Source organism: Hydra viridissima, unplaced genomic scaffold (genome assembly GCF_058129835.1).
Source record: "Hydra viridissima isolate aposymbiotic clone 2 unplaced genomic scaffold, HvirCarnegie_v1 scaffold_5, whole genome shotgun sequence".
Lineage (NCBI taxonomy): Eukaryota > Metazoa > Cnidaria > Hydrozoa > Anthoathecata > Hydridae > Hydra > Hydra viridissima.
Genome location: NW_028324304.1, coordinates 12,748,657 through 12,763,216, shown reverse-complemented (window position 1 = coordinate 12,763,216; position 14,560 = coordinate 12,748,657). Strand labels below are relative to the sequence as shown.

At 27.7% G+C, this 14,560-nt stretch overlaps 1 protein-coding gene across 7 annotated transcripts in view; it reads left to right on the top strand.

Annotated features, from left to right (window-relative positions):
* LOC149888772 (EF-hand calcium-binding domain-containing protein 4B-like) overlaps positions 1-13,347 on the top strand; it is a 17,957-nt gene extending 4,610 nt beyond the window's left edge. For 3 of the 7 annotated variants that reach the window (XM_090086916.1, XM_090086917.1, XM_090086918.1), the window contains exons 2-19: positions 261-995; positions 1,300-1,458; positions 4,083-4,173; positions 4,643-4,738; positions 4,884-4,955; positions 5,209-5,324; positions 5,449-5,520; positions 7,702-7,759; positions 8,263-8,310; positions 8,384-8,439; positions 8,637-8,708; positions 8,824-8,939; positions 11,299-11,426; positions 11,632-11,861; positions 11,954-12,068; positions 12,540-12,656; positions 12,789-12,865; positions 12,947-13,347. In XM_090086916.1, coding sequence (XP_089943042.1) covers positions 261-995; positions 1,300-1,458; positions 4,083-4,173; positions 4,643-4,738; positions 4,884-4,955; positions 5,209-5,324; positions 5,449-5,520; positions 7,702-7,759; positions 8,263-8,310; positions 8,384-8,439; positions 8,637-8,708; positions 8,824-8,939; positions 11,299-11,426; positions 11,632-11,861; positions 11,954-12,068; positions 12,540-12,656; positions 12,789-12,865; positions 12,947-13,052 — 2,464 coding nt within the window. In that variant the 3' untranslated portion in view covers positions 13,053-13,347. Of the gene's footprint in view, positions 1-260; positions 996-1,299; positions 1,459-4,082; positions 4,174-4,642; positions 4,739-4,883; positions 4,956-5,199; positions 5,325-5,448; positions 5,521-7,701; positions 7,760-8,262; positions 8,311-8,383; positions 8,440-8,636; positions 8,709-8,823; positions 8,940-11,298; positions 11,427-11,631; positions 11,862-11,953; positions 12,069-12,539; positions 12,657-12,788; positions 12,866-12,946 lie in introns of those variants that run through there. The other 4 variants (XM_090086915.1, XM_090086919.1, XM_090086920.1 and 1 more) reach the window with 2 other exon arrangements.
* Positions 13,348-14,560: the final 1,213 nt, after the last annotated feature.

The following is a 14,560-nucleotide window of genomic DNA, read 5'->3' as shown; positions in this document are numbered from 1 at the left end:
CATACATACATACATACATACATACATACATACATACATACATACATACATACATACATACATACATACATACATACATACATACATACATACATACATACATACATACATACATACATACATACATACATACATATATATATATATATATATATATATATATATATATATATATATATATATATATATATATATATATATATATATATATTTGTATATGTATATGCATATAAGTATGTATCTATGTAAATATTCTTTAGAGTTTTCCATATGGACTTGTCAGCTTTTACTGATGATGATGATGTGGAAAAAGTTCTTCATGAACAAGCAACAATTTTATTTCACCAATGTGATGTGGAAAAAAAAAACTATGTAACTCTTTCTGATCTACATTCATTATCTAGTGAACTTGGTTTGGCTGAAGAACTTGTTGATGAAGCCTTCAGACGTTTAGACACTAAAAATGTAGGTTTCTTAACATTGGATGAGTTTAAATATGGATTTGGGTGTTTTTTAGGAGTAGAAGAAATTGACAGTAATGAATCAAATGAGTGCATATTAGATGAGGAATCATATGCTAAAGCTCAAGAACTTTTTGAGATTTGTGACAGAGATAACAAAGGATATGTTACAAAGTATGACTTAAACACACTCACTTCAGAATTAGGACTATCTGATAAACAAATATCTGATATATTTTCACAACTTGATGAGGATGGAAATGGGTTTATAACTTTAAATGAGTTTGTACAAGGTTTCAGTTCAATGGTTGAAAAAAGGAAAGGCAAGGATGGATTGCTTGATGACATATACTTTATTGATAGTCATAAAATCTTAAATAATGATAGAGGAATTGATACTTTAAAAGCTCCAAGTGAAATTAATAGTAAACTCACTGACAATATTTTTACCCAACGTCAGCCAAGTGTTCAATACGAGTCAGGGACTAATGGAATAGATGAGATGTTAAATAGCTTAGAAGAGCATGTTGGAAGGTACAAATTTTATTACAGTTTTGGAAATTTAGGCATGTACCTTCTTTTCTGGCTTAAATTATATTTTGGTTATTCTCATCCATATTAAAAGATATTTTGAGATTAAAAGCTTCCAATTATTTCTAAATTGCTTTAAAATTTAAGAAATCAAATATATATTGGCAGGTAAAAAGGTGATGCATGTGCCATTTAGGTGTGTGATAATCCATCAAACTCTTCTTTTTTTCTCTTTATATATTTATATTTTTTAAGTTTAACTTTGTAATTACTTATCTATATTTTATTGTAAATCACTTTTTTACAGCTCAATATCAAAAGAGCAAATGTTAAAATTATGGAGCTCTGTGTCAAGCTCAGGTGATATGATGGCCACAAAAATGTTTGAAACCTTTCTTTTAAAAGTACACAATGAAATAAAAACTGCAAAGAAAGAGGCCAAGTATTTAGAAGATGTTCTTGAAAAGTGAGTACTCTGATTTTTTGTTTGTTTATATGATATAAGTTTTTAAAGAATTTTTAAAATAATTTAACATGCTGTTTACTATTTTATATATATAAAATAGTAAAATATTATGTATATGAATGTATATATACACACTATCGACAGAATGTTTGAGGCAGGTACTAAATTTTTTGAAATAATTGAATAAATAAACTTTTTCAGGTCTAATTTTTATTCTAATTATCATACTTACAAGAATTAAAAATTATTAAGCATTTTTTTAATCAATAATTTCCATTTTTAACTTATGTTTTGATTAATAGGATAAAATTATAACCTGGCTTAAATTTTCTGTCAAACTTACTGTTGATAGTGTATATATAAAATAGGGTGGGTCAAATTGTAATAAACGCTTGGTTGCAGTAATGAAATACTGTTAAAAAGTTGTTACATGATCCAATTTTTAAAAAGATGTATTTTTTTTTTTTTTATTAAATGTTCACACTTGCCAACTTTTAGCCATAAAAATGTTATTGTTATATAAACCTAAGAATGTAAAGTATACATAAACATTTCTGAAAGTCAATGCATGTATCAAAACCTTTTTCCAATAGAAGTTAGCTAAGAACACTGTTCTGACTAACAATTCAAGTGATAAGGAAGATCTATTTGTTATTTGAAACAAGCTTTGTTATCCACTTTAGGCATTTCAAACCAAGCTCTCTTGCCAATAAAACCATGGCATGTCAAGGTTTAGTTCAACAGCTTATTAATGGCATCAAAATATTGGTAAAAAAAATTGCTAAAATGTTTTAAGGACATCGCTGGGCACATGTGACAGCACTGGAGTCACTGTTACCTGGCAGTTGTCCCAATCAATCATGTCAAAACTTGTTTCAGTAGAGAAGTTCAGCTTAACTTTTTTTTTTTTTTTTTATTGAAAATGCGAACAACTTTAGGTTAAACTCTCAGCTTTGATAAGATTGTGATTTCATTTCCTTGTCTATGAAGATCTAAATTGTTCTGGTTGGCTACACTCTAGAAATGGTGTGTACTGACTTGAACGTGTCCTAACTTGCACAGTTAAACATGCTTTCAGATGATCTCCTTGATCTGTTCTGAGATCTTTACAAACTTCATCAGGAATATCAACCTTTCCAGAAGTGGGAAAAAGTTAATAATTAGGATATTTTGGATTGAACATATTTGTTTTAGCAAAGACACTATATATGATGTTGCAGGTCCATCTTTTGAAAAATATTTTCCAAATGTTAATTCATTCATATATAATTGACAAATCAGTCATTTTCATGGTCTTCCCAACTCCTCTTTAATTTTTCTCAATATGCTATTGCTTGTACACTATTCCTTGAAGAGTGTCTACAGACTCTGTTTCTTTTAGGACTGACATGATCTCATTGGCAGCATCAGTAATTTGATTGGAACTACATGATCAAGATATTTGAAAAAGAAACTATAACATAGTGCTCCTCATACTTATATGGTATTTGGTATCATGCACTAGACCATATCCTGTTTTTCATCAAATTAAGTACACACCAGTTTCTTTGTCTCATTACTACGCAACTTAGTTTCTTGCTCTCTCCAAATTTGTATTATTTTACTCTTTATTTCTCTAGGGTCAATTATAGTCTCTGATGTTAGGAGGTTTAGATATTTTAATATTGCATTCACAACTATAAAAGCTTTTCTGTTACTGATCTTGCATCTATCAAAAGTCTTGCATAGTTGTCCATAGTTATATCTATCTTGTAGAGAAAGCAAACCATCAGTGGAAAGGTCCCTTACAAACATGCTATCATCACTGTTCAACATGTCCTTGTGATCTTCTCTGTCTTCTTCTTTATCATCATCATCACCATTGTAATACTCATCAACCATTTCTGGTAAGCATTCTTGAAATTATTACATTTCCTATTTTCCTTCCTTTCAAGCTTAGATGTGGCCATGTCAAATCCCATTCTACTGCTGGTATCTTATATGAAAACTTACATCCACACTGATCTCAATCAGAAATTCAACATCAACCAGCTTTTGAAATGATGGAAGTTTTTTTCAAATAATGAAGATGATCTTTTTTCTAAAGGATATTTATCAAGATCATGCATAATTGAGATAAGTCTCTTCATATATAATACAATAGTTGTAAAATGACCTCCTTTTGAGCTGACAGTAAAATTTCAGTTAAAGTTGGCAGAAGTAAATTAAATTTTTTTTACATTTCTTTTACATAATATCAATTGAGCCACACAAATACAACTTTATTTCCAAGTTTCATAAAAAGATTTCACCTACCTTTATGTGTATGTGTGTGTGTGTGTGTTTTCATATGAGTGCATAATCTTTTTAATAAAATCACTTTTTTTTATACAAAGATTCATTAACTGGTATCTGCAAGTTTTATATTTAATACAAATATACCTATTATAAATACTACTAATGTGATTGATATACTGATTATCAGTGGTTTTTAATTCAAAAAAATATCAAGTATTGTAAAAAAAGATCTTTTTAAATTCAACATATTTTGTAAACTTCGTTCTTATTCATTGTCTGTTACTATGGTAGTTGTTTATTGTTTTTTTTTTGATTATTCTAAAAAAAACATCAATTAAACTTTTCAGAAAATCTGTTGATCATTCTGAAGAAATCAAAAGAATTTATGATGAAATGGAAACACAATTACAAACAGAGAAGTTGAAGCTAACATTAAAGGTAATTATATGTATTAAATGAAAACTAATGAAATACAATTTTAAATAAATGTTTGTTAGCTCAAGTATTTATTTAAAATTGTATTTCATTAGTATTGATTTTACTGCAAATATCTTTACCTTTATCAATTTTGATTATATTTAAATAAGTGTTGTTAATATTCTCTGGCTTCTCCTGTAAAACAAATGACCTCTACAAACCTAATGCAACTTTTTTTAATTATTCTGAATTGATTTATTTCCACTATACTTTTTGAATATTCTTCTTTCCCTAGCCAATGCCACCTCTACCGTGGTAAAATCTTGAACTAATAAAATTCCAAAAAATGAAAAAGCATTTAAAAACATTTTATTTGATTCAGTTTACATCAGATGTTTTGTAGGTAAATAATTATTGTGGCATGTTTACCAGTGGTAAATCATTGATAATTAAATCTGCCTTTTTATGTTTTTAAAAATGAAACTTGCAGGAGACTCGAAGAGAATCATTAATCCGTGAAGATTTGCAGCGAGAACTTATGGAGAAAGAGAAACACATTGAAAAATGTATGCAAAGGCAAATTGCTGTATGTTTTTTATTTTTTTTTGTTATTCATTTTGTTATGGTTGTTAATTTGATGGTTATTAATGTTATAATTGTTAATTTTATGGTTATTATTTTAGTAAATTTACTTTAACTTAATGCTTTTTATTTTTTTACTTTATTTTTAGCTTGAAAAAAGATTACAGGAAGTGAAAGATAAAGAAATATACCTTAAACATCAAAATTGCCAGCTTTTAAAGGTCTTTATATTATTTTTGAATTTTTTAAAGCTTTTTAATGAACCAGTTATTAAGCAATCAAGTCTCAAGTTAGAAGTTTAAAATCATTTTAAAATAGTGAAATTTAGATTTTATGATTATTAGTTTGATTATTTGTTGTTCATAAAAAATACATTTGTATTGTTTGATCAAAACTTTAATGAAATTTTTACCAGAAAAATTATTTTGTTGTGTATGAAAAAAGGTTGATTTTATTGTAGTTTAGAATTTTTAGGAAAACAATGAGCTAGAAGACAAACTTAATGACTCATTGACAAGCTTAGAAGCATTGAGAACTAATCTTTTTCACCTTGAAGAGCAAACCTCGCAAGAAAAAAAAGAGACTCTTAGGTAAGTTTTTTTCAATACATAAAATTGATAAAACAACAAATATTACATCTAAATCAGATATTTTTTTAATATTGTATTATGTATTTTTTACTATTAAACAATAAAAATTTTTTTAACAATTTAGGGCAGCATTACAAGCCACACAAGGTATGAATTTTGAGCATGAGGATCTTATAAGAAGGCTGGATGCATTAAGGTAACTTCTACTCTTTAAAACTCAACAAAGAACACATAGATAACATTGTTATCTGTTTTTAACATTGTAAATCTTAAAATATTTAAAAAACATAAATGAAATGGTAAAATGGGATTACTTTGGCCCATATTACACCTTAATGTTGAATAAATTAAAAGAACAAAAGCTATTTTTTTAAATAAGGACTGTTTTTTGATGTGCATAGTAACAATAATTACCACTATCAATCACACAACTAATAATTTACACTTATTGTAATAATTTTTAAGTTTAATTGTTGGGCTAAAATCACCATGATCGTTGAAGTGACTATTTATATTAGCTTAGAATGATATTTATTGGGGTGATCTAGTATTTATATTAGCTTAGAATGATAGACAAGACCATAATAGAAATACAGCAAGCCTGTTTTTAGAAAGTGAGAGAACTCACTTGCCTTTTCCCTTCTCTTTACATTCACATAATATTTTGTGCCAGTTGAACTTCATTGACCTAAAGATTGGCAACACCTAATGACTGGGTGAGATGCATAGAGTTTGCTGTTAATGCCACAAAAGCTTTGTTATTAGCCTGACATCTATCAATAACTGCAAGTTATTACCAATAATGACATGTCTGCCTTGAACTTTTTGAGTCTTGTTAGAAGCAAAGAAATGAATCAGTCTTCAAAGCAAGTAAAGTCCAACCAACCACTTTTAGATCTCTTGTAACAATCTTCTTGTGGCCTATATTCCATCCATGTATTCCATACTAGTTCTGCTTTGTAAACCACATGTTGGTAACAACTCTCACTTAGCATAACCACAAAACTTTACAGACACTGAGGCTTTTGTTGAATGTATGAAATGTTCAGGATATTTACATCCACACTTTGTTATAACATTTTCTTACTTTGCTCATCATTAAGATTTATTTTGTCATACTTCTAGATATTCTCAGGTGGTATACTTTTGAGCTTCTTTGCTGAATTAATAAAGTACTCCTCAATCACATTTGGTTCTACTTCTACTCTTTTACGCTTAATTTTAATCAAAATTAATATTCCATTTAATGGCTAGGTTAGATTTTCAGGAAAGATTATTTTTTAATTGGCATCATAAGGCCTCTTTTGTCAGAAAAAAGCATACACGGGAGAGCCTAATTCAGAAGATTTCAAAACATGACTTAAATATATCTTTTTCTGTGGCTGTAACTATTGGCTGATCACCAAGTAAAAATCTGCACCTTTGAGTTTATTCTTTAATGTTGATATTGGTATATTGTATAAAGTAGCAGATTGTCTCTGGGTGAATGCACCACTTTTTTAGGTCTTGTAGAGCCTTTTGTAACTTTTCTGAAGAATATTTAGCATATTTTCTGCTTCCATGTGTTGGTTTTATAATTTCTAGGCAACTGAAGACCTGAATAAAACTATGAATAACATTAATTAGTAAAATAAGTGTTCATACTGATTTTTATTCTTTAACAATACTAAATCTTTTATCCTGCATTATTAACATTTAAATATTAGTATTCAGTTACTGGAAATCAAAAGCATTTTATTATTTTCCTTAACCCTTAAAGTTAATTTCAGTACCTTATGGTCATCATTTTGAGTCACTTTAGCCTGGACACATTTGGTACATATTTACAGGGGATAGCAGTTTTATTTTTTTTTACCGATTATTTGTCCTAATTATTCCGGTGACACTTTTTTTTCCGCTATCGTATCAGCATGATAACAATACGGAAATGAAAAGATATGCAGACCCTTAAATAAGTTATTGTCTTTACTTTTAATTTAAGACCTTTAACATTTAAGTTAACATGAAATGTTTAGAGACTAATGTATCAGATACTCACATAAAGACTTATAAACTAATATTAAACTTTATAACATGCATTTAAGAGTTCCTTTTTTTTCCTGCTTTTTGCTTGTAAACACAATTTATAACCATATATACCAGGTAGAAGACTTACATAATCTGATCTTAAACTATATATACCATGTATTTAACTACCTTTTTTTCCAATTTTTTGCTTGTAATTTCAATTTATAACCATAAATATGTTTACATGGTATTCTAATTAAATTTGGTATAGAAATTTTGGTAAAATATATTCATTCTGAAATAGAGATTCTTAATCTGCCACATTTTTGCTAAGATATGATTTTAGAAGATGATTTTATTACTAATATAGAAAGATGAATCAAAAGTTGAGAGATGACCGTGATGCAATTGAGGCAACTTTAAAAACGGTACTATTTTAGTAGTATAGAAAATAAAAATCCATTTTTATTTGATGTCAATGTACTACTTTTGTGCTTATTGATTAATTAAAAATCTTTTTGTGTAATAAAACTATATTTCTACACATTTTTGGAAGAAGAAAAGAGTATTATAGTTATGTTGGTATATAACATTAGAATTTAACTTGTAAACTTTACGATGATTTATTTTGAGGTTTTATCACAGTATTCTTTGTATTATTGTTCTAAATTTTAACTGTTTTCTAAATCTTGTTTTCTAAATATTTACTGTTATTTACTTTCTATGTATAATAAGTTAAAATCAATAAATGCCTGTTTCTACGTAACAAATATCTTCCTCCATTTGTTTATCTATATAATTTTTACCATAAAACCATCTGATTGTCAAAAACCATTTAATTTTATGTTTGTGTGTTTATGGTTATCACATGCTTTTTTACCTTCAGATGTTTTTAATTTCCAAATTTATAATGAAATTCTTTTACATATAGAATGTCGCCTTGCCAACATTAGAAGATAGCTCTGATTTTGATCATGTAGTAAGTCATTGTTTTGAAGTTCCTTCTTGTTGGTTTGGTTTTTAGTTTATAGACTCTTAGTATTATTTTATAGAAAAAGAAAAGAACAAAATATGTTGAATCCATTCTTGGAAAAAACAGGTTTTCAAGGTTTATATTTAGTTTTTAGTTGTTTAGAATCTTTTATCATAATTAAGTCAATTTTTTTATTGAAATATTTTTTGTTTTTTGTTTTGCTTATCCTGGAGAATAATGTCTTTAGTTAACACAAATTTTGAGATTTGTAAAACATTTTTAAAAAATTTTTTGAACTAGTTCCAGAAATTATTTTTTTTTTTACTTAATAGAACAGCTTCAACACCATCTCACAGTCCTTTAACAAAACAAGGATCATTGATGTCTAAATATTTTGGCTCACAGTATGTATGAGCATGTTAACTTTTATCTCAGAATTTTAAATCTGGTTGAAAAATGTTTATTTTTTTTTTATCATTTTGTTTTGCAAGATTTCTATTTAAACTTTCTTTTATTTAGAACTGATCTATTTAATCCAGATATTGAGCGCTCACCAGGACTTGAACTTGGTGCTTTTTCAGATAGTAGTGAAATACTTGATTCGGAAGAAAGAAACTTCATAGGAGAAACTGAAGGTGATTTCTTGTAAAAAATTACTTTAACTGATCTACTTCATTTATTCATTGAGTAACAGTTAATAATTAGCTAATTGGTATAAAAATAGTCTGGTTGCCAAAAATTTATTTAATATCGGAAATAATAGGATAATGTAATAAAAGTTTATTTCTCATGCAGATTGGACCTAGAATGCAAGTTTTGAAAATGTATTTGTATCTTAACAAATGTGAAATGGCAAATTTTTGTTGAGTGGAACAATTTTATTTAGCGCTTTTAATGAAAATAAAAATTTTGTTAATTTTATGGTAAAAGATCTAACAAATTACCACATTTTTGGAAAAACTTTAGATTGCAGTTTAGAAATTTGAAATCATAAGTAAAAAGTGAAATCAAAATTTTAAAAATGCACTCCATTTTGAGCTCTTGTTCTTAATTTGATTGCTTGGTCATCTTGGACCAAAAACACACTTCCAGACAAATAATATTCTTAAAGAAATATGGCTTCTTATAAAAATATGAGGGTTTCATATCAAATAAAAGTCTTAAATCAACATAATATTTGAACATAAAAGTTAACAGATTCAAACCCAAATCTAATATCATCAGAAACTAATTCATCAGGAGGACCTCACTCATTGCATAATCAAGTTCTCTCTTAGTTGCCGAAATTATACAATTTTAAGACCTGGTTGTGCACTTATTTGAACCATATATTTGACTATTATGCAGTAACAAAGAGAAGATTACAAATCCAGCTGAATTTGCAATAAAAATGACACTTAAATTAAAAACTGGAGGAAAACTATTAGATTATAACAATATTTTTTTATAAAACCAAATTGAGCCAAAGTGCATTATTTATCGGTTGAACACAAAGAAATTCAGCAATCTTTCATTGTTAGTTAATCAAAAACTATTTAAAAGATTTTTCTAAATTTATGCAAAAAGAATGTGTTGTTCTTTGATTGTATTGGTGTTAAGTATTGATTACCATTGCTATCAGGATAAAATAAGTAAACAAATATTAAATTGAGAAAAACTTTTGGAAAATTTTCAAACTCCTTTTTGTCACAAATTGAAATTTCAAAATTAATCAGTGTTAACTGATCTTCAGTTGGATTTTTTTTTTTTTTTGCAGTGATATAAAGAGGCTTGATTTATTAAAAAGAAAAACAGGAGGCAGAAAAAACAAAGGATTTAAAGATAAATATAAAGCAAAATCAATCATTTGCTCCATAATAGCAAATCCATGTCATTCACAAAGAGATCATGCAAGAAAGATTTAAATGTAGCCAAGGTTTGATTGGATAAGTATTTAAATCTGAAGAATATAAAACATATCATAAAAAGAAAACTTCAAAGCAATCCATTAATGAAGAAATTAAAGCAATTCGTTGTTCAAAAATGCTAAAAAAACTTTTAAGCAGAGAAAACTTGTGCATAATTCAAGGCAATTAAACCTATTGCAAAAAAGACTTTTGCACAGTTGCTAACCCAGCAATATTTTTATCAGTTGAAAGATAGATATATTGTCAACAAATTCAAGTACATTTAAACTGAAATATTTGCTCCCAAGTTCCTTGTATAGCAATCAACCTGCTCCTATGTTTTGAAAAGTGCACCATACATTATTCATAAGACTGAGCTTGAATCTGTATATAGAAGAATGTCTAAAGAAATAACTTTTGCCATTCATTAACAAGCATGTTATACCCAGTATGTTTTAGCCTGATTTGGCCACAATCTGCTACTTCAGTAAGTCTCTAGAATGCTATGAACAAAATAGTGTCGAATTAGTACTTAAGGAAGCAAATCCTCCAAATTGTCCTGAGCAGCAAGGTATTGAGAATTATTGGTCAACTATAAAAGGAGTCTTATTGAAAAGCATGAAATTAGCTTCAGATGAAGATGATTTTAAGAAAAAGTGGATAGCAGCTTCAAAAAAAGTAACTAAAAGTAACATCCAGCAGATGGTGTCAAGTACTTGCAAAAAATATTTGGTTTCTAAGTGTCCACTTAAAAATGTAAAAAATAGTTTAGATAAATAATTTATTTAGCTTCATTGTGTAATAAAATTACGAAAATCTGTCAAGAGGTTTTGGAATAATTAATGATTAAAGTGTGCTGAATTTCATCTTGTTCAAGTGAAATTTTCATAACATAAGTGTGCTAATTTCCTGACCACCACTTTATAAAAAATATTTCACAAAATTCAATATTGTTTAAAAACTATAATCAAAAATATATTTAATAAAGTATTCAAAATTATTTTTGTTCTGTACAAATAATGTGTTCATACATTTATTGTAATTTTTTTTGTATCTATTTTAATACCTATATTTCTTTGTCTAAGTCTTATTGATTTACTATTTACAGAAGCAGATTTAGAAATGGAAAATGTAGATTGTGCAGAACTATGTAACACAGTTCAGTCTCCAATAGTTAGTACACCACAATCTCCACGCATGCCACCTGTAGGTAGAAATAGTGAAGATGACAATGAGGTAACTTTCTGTTAAATCTGTAGTTTAGGCTTAAGGATTACATTGAATTAACTTGATGAATTAAAAGGCCTTTCTTTATTTAATATTCTCTAATATTATTTTTAAAATTCCCTAGTGTGATGAGTTTGTTTTGAAAAGTAACATTCTCAAACAAAAACTATTAGCGTGTGTTGCCAATATTTTTGACAAAAAGTTTTTTTTATAGATATCTATAGTCTCATTAAAAAATCCACCAGAAAATCCAAATCGAGTTTATAAAATTGTTTTTGTTGGAGACAGTGGTGTTGGAAAAAGTAGTTTTATCTATCGTTTTTGCCACAATGATTTCCGTCCAAATTTCAGTGCAACGATTGGTGTAGATTTTCAAGTAAAGACTTTAGAAGTTTGTAATCATTGGATTGCATTGCAACTGTGGGACACAGCTGGCCAAGAAAGGTCAATTAAAAAAATTCCTAGAATTCGGTTTTAATTTATTCTTTGTTGCTTTATTACTATCAACCACTAATTTCACATTTAAATTTCAATAGGTTTCATAGCTTGACTAAGCAATACTTCAGACGTGCAGATGGAATAGTGATAATGTTTGATTTGACGTCTGAAAGTTCATTTACAAATGTTAAAGGTTGGATGCTTAATGTTGAGGTAAATTTTTTTTATTCGTGTTAGTAACAGTTTTTTAGAGTGAATATGCAGTCTAGTTAGGGTGATATTTAATAAATATCACAGTAAAATCCTTGGGACACCATGGGCATTGACCTACTCATAAATTGAAGCTTTTTTTCATAATTATTAGTTGAAAAGGAACTCCTTCTCAAAATATAAAGATTACATATATAGAGACCATTTCACAAATTTTTGGTTTTTTTAAAAATAATATCTGACAGCAAATTTTGCTAACCCACTCACATTAATCAAAATCAAATCTTTAGTAATTTGGGTTTCCAAAATGTATGGGAAAAAATGTACTCAAAGTTTTGAGAGAAGATAATACATTTTTAATTACATTTTTAATATTAGAAGTGAAACTTTTTGCAAATAAGCTCAACTGAGGTCAAAGTCCATTTCACCTACAGAATCAAAATCGAATATTACAAAACAAAAATTTTCTTATAGGATGGAGCTGAATCAGATTGTATAATCACCCTAATAGGTAACAAAGTTGACAAAATTGAAGGAGAGAACAGTCATCAAAGAAAAATAAAAAAGGAAGTTGCAGAAAAAATAGCTGAGGTACCCTATTTTTCTTTTATATTATATATATTTTTTGTTTTTTGTTTATTATATATATTTAAAACATCCTTAAAAATTACTATTTGGACTCCTTAAGTTTCTCATGTAAGAATGAAAATTCATCTTTTTTAGGATTTCCACGCTTTGTATTTTGAAGTAAGTGCACGTTCCGGAGAAAATGTTAATGAGGCTATTAGTAGTCTTGCAAAGTACGTTTTTAATTTCTTTAATGATTAATGATCAGCATCGTTTTTAATAGAATCACGTTTTAGCTGTTTATTTTCTTGCAGGAAATTAAAAGAAAACGAAGATTCACTTTTGCAGAGCAGCATACTAAATCTCAATAAAACTCATCCACCTGACATTGAAAAAACGAAAAAGAGATGCTGCAGGTAGCATACAGATTTAGTTTTATTTCAAATTTAATTTTAGCTAATTCCTTTTACTAAGTAAAATTTTATCAAAGTTTCTAACATCGTCTCTTTGTAACTTCGTTAAAAGCTTTTTAATCAAGAATGTTTAAATCCGAATTTTGCTGAGTTTTTTGTAATTATGTACAGCAAATTAGCGCACTTTTTTGACGCTTTTTTTTTAAACATCAATAACTTTCATATATTTATATTTTTGCGGGCTAAAAATTGAATTTTTTGTAAATAAAAGAAAATTTTTATAGAATAAACTTTGGAGTAAATTTGTTGTGTTATTTTTCCTACATTTTTATGCAAGTAATTTTTTTTTTTTTTTTTTTTTTTTTTTTTTTTTTTTTTTTTTTTTTTTTTACGTTAGTTCTTATTACTAGCATTTGTCTTTTTTTTAATTTTGTGAGTTCCTAGCATTTTGTCTAAACAACAAATATATATAATTTAACTCGATAAGGGAAGCCTAATTTATACAACAAATAAATAGGGTACAAAAGCAATTTGATTTTTTTTTTAATGAATTTTTTATGAAGTTAAAGAGCATAAAATATAAAGAAAAATTAATCTGGTATTACGGAAAAAAGTCAAAGCTTTAATAAGAGCTTATTTCAATAGCAAAAGTCCGTAACTTCAAATTGTTACTATTAGACAAATTCAAAATAGATTTCCTCTTTTTATTTCCTCTGACAATAAAAAACCCAAGTTATTATTTTTTTATTTAGATATTCTTAGTTTTAAATAAAATTCTAAAGAACAGAGTATTAGAGAAAAGTTGTCTTACTGGAAGTTTGTTGTGATAAAAATTTGTCTTCTAAATATGGCATTTCCAATTCTACTGTAGCTAATCTATTCATAATTCTTTTTACGCGACGTATAGGACCTACACCATATCAGGGGGAACATTACCAAACCGTAAAATTTTGGTTCAATTTAATTGTTAATGAGACGAAGGACAAACCTTTCCATCCCTTCCAAAATTTCGAAAATTTACCTTCGTCAGTCCATAACTCGTCATTTTTTAGCAACTCAAATTTGATGTTCCTGAGCAGAGAAAACCAAAATTACGGCCAAAAAAAAGAAAAAAAAAAGAAAAGCACATTCTTATTAAGAAGTCTTAATAAGATAGTGGCATTTTGTTACTGTGCTTTTTGTGTGTGTATGTGTTTTTTTTGCCGTGAATTCGGTTGGTCTCTATTCATGAGCAAATTTTAAATTATCTTTACGCCCCTCTATCCTATTTTCGCGCTACTTATCCGAATAATTTCGCGCTACTTATCCGAATAATCAAAAACAAAGTACAATCATATTTTTATGCGCAGTAACTCCAGCTGGTCTTTTGTGCAAAAAATGAAAAAATTATTCCAAGAACAGATAAATATTGACCACCTCCATTGAAAGCGTATTTTACAACCAATTACCAAAAAACGACGTCATGAACACTGATAATTTAAAATCGTCGTATTAATCGATGAAAAAAGTAATATT